The 5,536-nt window shown below is 35.7% G+C and overlaps 1 protein-coding gene across 1 annotated transcript; it reads right to left on the bottom strand.

Annotated features, from left to right (window-relative positions):
- Positions 1–1,102: 1,102 nt before the first annotated feature.
- Positions 1,103–4,004, bottom strand: LOC141048998 (uncharacterized). The gene is made up of 2 exons (XM_073545087.1): positions 2,487–4,004; positions 1,103–2,201 (listed from the first exon to the last, which is right to left on the bottom strand). The coding sequence occupies exons 1-2, from the start codon at positions 3,846–3,848 to the stop codon at positions 2,004–2,006; spliced, it is 1,560 nt and encodes a 519-aa protein (XP_073401188.1). The 5' UTR covers positions 3,849–4,004; the 3' UTR covers positions 1,103–2,003.
- Between the last annotated feature and the right edge of the window lie 1,532 nt (positions 4,005–5,536).

Here is a 5,536-nt window from a genome sequence, read left to right as displayed (position 1 = left end):
GGAAATCAACATGATAATTCAATAGCAGACACAAATGAATGGACAATAAGGACAATCGCAATCTACCAAGAGAAAACACTGAGCAAAGCTCCAAAAAAGTGACTATAAGTCCAAAGTAAAATCAATAATTTTTATTGTTGAGACAAATCCAGATAAAAATGGGGGGAAATTGGACAATAATGTGTGGAAACCGCACACCGCATGGATAACAAAGGGTTGCTGTACAATCAGAACCTATGCAATATCAAGAAATACATGCATTAAATTCGTAAATTATCACAAAGTGCATATAGTGCATGGCAATGTATACGCAATAGCATGATAGGAGACAGACTGTTTAATAATGGGAACAACAAAGCATAGCCGCCTGATGGTGCTATAAGAATAGTGAGGGTCAACTGCTGGCCCTTTAAGAATAGTAAAGGCCGCCTGAGGACCCTTTAAAAATAGGCTTTGTGACTTTCAGAGTCCCTCCTTCATAAATTAAACAGGATGTGTCTGATGATGTGTCACACACCACATGGACAGATAAGGTTGTCAAATGTTAAAATGACATTTCCTAGCGAATGCATTTGTCTTGTTTGAAAGCAATGCTCATGTTGAAAAACGCATCAAAAACACTAGGTGTGAACATAGCCCAAGGTGTGGAGGATAATTTTTTGTTTTGATAATTTATTTTGCCTTATATACAAGTCATTACCCTGGAAACGATGTTCCTTAACATATTTCTGAGGAAAACCAATTTTGGTTGCGTTTTGGTATATTTTTTGGTGAGTCTGTAAAAGTGGCATAACACTCGGACAACATTGTTTACAGCAGTGACCTGGGAGTCAGAAATGCTTCCAGGGGTCTTCCCCATGATGTTCCCATGGAATTTGAGCAATATTCCCAACGACATCCGCTGTTTTTAGACCCTGTTACACCTACACAGATAAATGAATAACCCCAAATACAAAACCAAATGAATGGAAATATTAAAATATTTTATTAAATACTCTTGTTAAAAAGACAAAAGGAATTAAACCAGCAGCAAAAGACATACAGTATATAATACCATAAACATTATGCGTTACATGGTGGACATGGGGCAGATATAATTAGATAACATACAATCCTCATGGAACAAAACATAAAGTGCAATATAGTGAACAGATACATCTGAATAAAAGTGCATAATATGTAAACAAGATAGTATATACCAGTATAAAGTGCCCAATGCCTCTCCAACTCCATTGGAGTTATTGGTGGACTATTAATTCCATGTTTTCAGTTCTGGGTTCCATGTAATATGTGGTTGGGAATTTATTTGAATACCTGGAATGGAATGCTACTTCTCCACTCCACTGAAGGCTAAAGGCTCTATTCATCTAGTCCGGCGTTGTTCATGGTCTTGATGAGAGTTTGTGTTGGAGTCAGACACTCCTGATTCATGATGAGGCATATGCATCTTCAAGAATCAAGAGCGCTGGATGAATGTCATACACGTCTGTGTGTGCGCCTCACCACAAATCCTACTTCAGTCTTAGCTGGAGTAAGATTTGTCTCATAGCAAACACCAACGCTTGTCGTGAATTTTATGAGTGGCAGTTGCCATGCCATGATGCCAGAAGTTGCAAAATGTAGGCGCAGCTCCGAGTAGCACTAAAATGTTGATACTTTTCAAAGCTTTTACAGAATGCTGGAGTGAAAGCTTTGATGAATCGGGCCCTATGTGCATAATCAGTCATAGAGTCCTCTGCCAAAATGGGATGCAATGTCATGATGTGGATGACAGATCAGGCACACACAAGAAACCTCACATAAATGTTTTCTCTGAAGATTTGTAAGGCTTTTTCAACTTCAGGAAGTTTGCTATCTCCTGTGAGAATCTGGAAGGTCAACCTTTTCTCCTGGTGCTCTAGTGTTTCTTGGAAAAAGATCTGTTTAAATGTGATTACTTGAAACATGCAAAAAACAAACTACTCACTGCAAAACAGTCCATCATCAATATCCACTCTCAAAAACTATTTTACCTTTATGGGTCCTTTTCTATCTAAATATTGTATCATGTAAGACATTTGGGTTGCCATTTCTTTTGTGATTTTTACAACTGTGTTTGTCTCACCCTCCCATGTCTCCACTTCTTTAGCCAGAAGACATTCAACAAATCTATGAGATTGCCGCTGGACATTTCTCACATCTTCCAGTGATGTGCAGTTTACCTACAAGTATAAAAAAATTATTTGTTAAAATACAAATACGATTAAGTAAAACTGAAAAGAAATGTTGGCTTGATTTGTTTCTGATGTTAAGCTGTTCAATAGGTAAACTAATCAGTATCCACAAGGACACCAACTATTTTATGTTGTTATGCTGTAGTCAAAAAGGACGAAAAGACTTCAAGGCAAAGAAAGACATTGTTACTATGTTCAAATATTACAAAACTGAATGAAAGTCAAATACCAAACTTTTAATATCAACCTTACAGCCCACAAGAATTGTCTTACCTTTGCATGTTCTATAATAGCGTTGGTGCTGCTGACGTTGGCTTTCAACACAGCTCCTGGCTTCTTGTAGTCCATCATCAATATGTTCATACGTTGCTTTGTTACTGGACATGTTGTTTGTTCATTTATCACTTTAGTTTGCTGTAATGTTTCATTATATTTGTTCCCATCTGATTTATTACATATAAGATGCTTATTCTTGATTTCCAGTTTTGGACTATCTCCATCTTTTGCTGGCTCTTTGTTATTCAGGGTAAACTTATTTTCATTGAAGGTTTCTTTCTGTAGCAGAGTGGGTGTCATATATGCTTTGGTATTAGTTAATACCTGTTTGATAAGTCCTGTCTGCCCTTCTTTTTTATATGATTTTATCTCATCATTGGTTGATTGTTCTGGATAATTTATTTGCTGACAACACATTGAAAATGTTGCATCCTTTTTTGGGGTTGTTTTTGCTTCTTGGTTTTCTTCATTTGTCTGATCTCTCGGACTTGGTGCCATTTCTTTCAATTGATCTCTTGTTTTGTGATAGGTCATTTTGTGCTGTATTTCATCCTTAAAAGTGACTTTTTTCTTTGGTTTACGATTGGATCCTTCAGACTGTACAACTACGCTATCTCTAATCACTTTCTGATCCTTCTTTTCTTGGCTGGATATTTCTTGGATATTTTCTGTATTTGCATTCTCATTCCTGAGTTCCTGACTAAGTGTTTCTTTGTTTATTTCTGTACATACTTTGTGTGCTTTATGTTGTGTTTCTTTTTTACTTACTTTTTTCCTCATAACTGTAAGTAGTGTTTGTGTGTTTAGGCATTTTATTTGCTGGTTGGTTGTTTCTTTTTCAGCTTCAAATGCATCTAATGCAAATGTTGATAATTCCTTATTGACCAAACTACTTTTTTCTACTCCAGTGCCAACATGAAGATTTGTTCTAGTTAAATCTTCTCCATTATTCATTTCTTTATTAAACTCAAGAGGAAAGTCATCTGATTCTGTCTTTTCCAATTCAGATCCAAGATCCTTAGAATGTTTTTCAGTGAAGTTTTCATTGTGTTCATTATTATTTGTTATTCCTCGCCTTGAATGAACTACCTCCATTGATCTTCTGACAGTAGATATTTTTCTATTGCTTAATTTCGTCTGTTGTGTTCCTTCAGCTTCACTTAGTTCTTTGCTAATCAAACTACTTTCTGAGCTATCTTTGTCACTACCTTTGTTAATACTTGGTTCTTCACTGCAAACTGTTATTGGTTTGTAACAAGTCACACTGCTATCTCTATTATTGATATCTTGTTCTTTTGGAGTGGAGGTTCTTTGTTCATAATCTATTATTGCTCTTTGTTCCATTACATTAATGTTCATTCTTTGCTTTGACACATTTGAAGTATCCTTTTCAAAGACAGCAGAATCTGTGGTTGTTGTCCCTGTTGTTTCCGTAGATCTTAGACACCATGTGATAAACTTTAGGACTGACACCTCCAATTCTGTATCAGAACGCAAATGTGAAATTAATTGGTTAGCTTCAGCTGACCACTTCAAAAACATAGCTTCAAGCAATAAAACATCCCACTCGTGTTGATTCTCCATAAATTGTCTTGATCTTGCTGTAATGTCATAAGTAAAGGAATGCAAATGATCTGCTGAAATCAGTAATTCTTTGCTTTTAATACAAAGAGAGTTTTCAAGTGTTTCTTTCACCAAAGCAACTTTGCTAGCCAGTAATGTAACATTTTTTTCAAAAGACCTCATTGCAAGTAATTTATTGCTAGAGTTAAATGAGCAAAAGTCAAAAAATATACTCTTTATTAAAGTTTGATGACCCCTGTGCAACTTTCTTAAGTGGTCCATAAGTAATTTTATGTTTAACATGAGTTCCATTTGCAGTAGCACATAATCTACATTAATAGACATTATGGGAAAAGGAGTGTTGAGGTCTTCTCTTAACTTCAACATTGCCTCAGTCAGAGATCCCATCTCTTCTTTGAGTAAAAAAATTTTTTGCTGTTCTTTTTCCTCATTAAAATTATGAATCGAGAGAACTGTAGCTTCTTGTAGCCACATTGAGGTTTCACACAGAAGAACTAGACCGTTACTCCCAGAGAGTTTGATTTGTGTCCAATCAGTTGGTTTAGTGATTGCTAAACTATTAGCACAAATAAATTTATCTAGTGATCTGGATAATTGTTGAGCAGATATTGCCCAGAAAATGCAAACATATTCAAGTTTATGATTCTTCGACTGCATTCCTCCACAAAGAGCTTCTGTAAGCAACCGATTAGCTGCAGCCTGGCACTTGGAGAATTGGACATGAAATTCTACCACATATTCTTTCTTTTCAGACAGATCTATACAGTTCAGGTCATCGTCAATGTTGTCAAGTAAATGCTCTCTTACTGATTGTACAATTCTTGCAAAACGCTGCATCAATTTATTAAACAGTTCAACATTGGTGTTGGCGCAGTCAGTGTTTTTTAAATTGCAAAACAAATTATAAGAATAAATATACCAAACATTTACCAAGGATATAAGATACGTTTTCATCTCTTCGATGTGAGGTGACAAGACAGTAGCTGTTCTTATAAGACATTCAATTTCTAATGCTGAATATATATTTTCTTTCTTTCCAAACTGGGCAAGTCTTAGCAGTAGTGCTTCAGTGTCTTTATACTTATGTTCATCTCTTCCAATGCTATCTCTATAGAGTGATGCATCATTTGCCATCTCTATATAACTGCTGAAGATTTCATGTAGAAGAGAACTGCAAGTATGGATTTCTTTACTGTTCTGTGTCCTCATCGCATTTAGAAGATCACCTACGAGAGGCTGAAAATCTGTTACTTGAATTTTGATTTTATCACTTTCACTGATTCCTATAATTTTTCTCACACTGGCTGAAGGAACAGGTTTGCTCAAGTATGCTTCAAAGGATAAACATCTTTTATACTGATCCCTAAAGTTTTTCTCATTATCCTCTTTGGAATCCTCAAATTCATTTAAATCAATTGTCAGAATTTTAGGTCTGACTGGACCACCTTCATTTCTTAATGGGC

This window comes from Dendrobates tinctorius, unplaced genomic scaffold (assembly GCF_039654945.1).
Source record: "Dendrobates tinctorius isolate UK_male_01 unplaced genomic scaffold, ASM3965494v1 ptg000140l, whole genome shotgun sequence".
Taxonomy (NCBI): Eukaryota; Metazoa; Chordata; class Amphibia; order Anura; family Dendrobatidae; genus Dendrobates; species Dendrobates tinctorius.
Note: the sequence above shows the minus strand (reverse complement) of the source record. Positions and strands in the feature narration are given on the sequence as shown.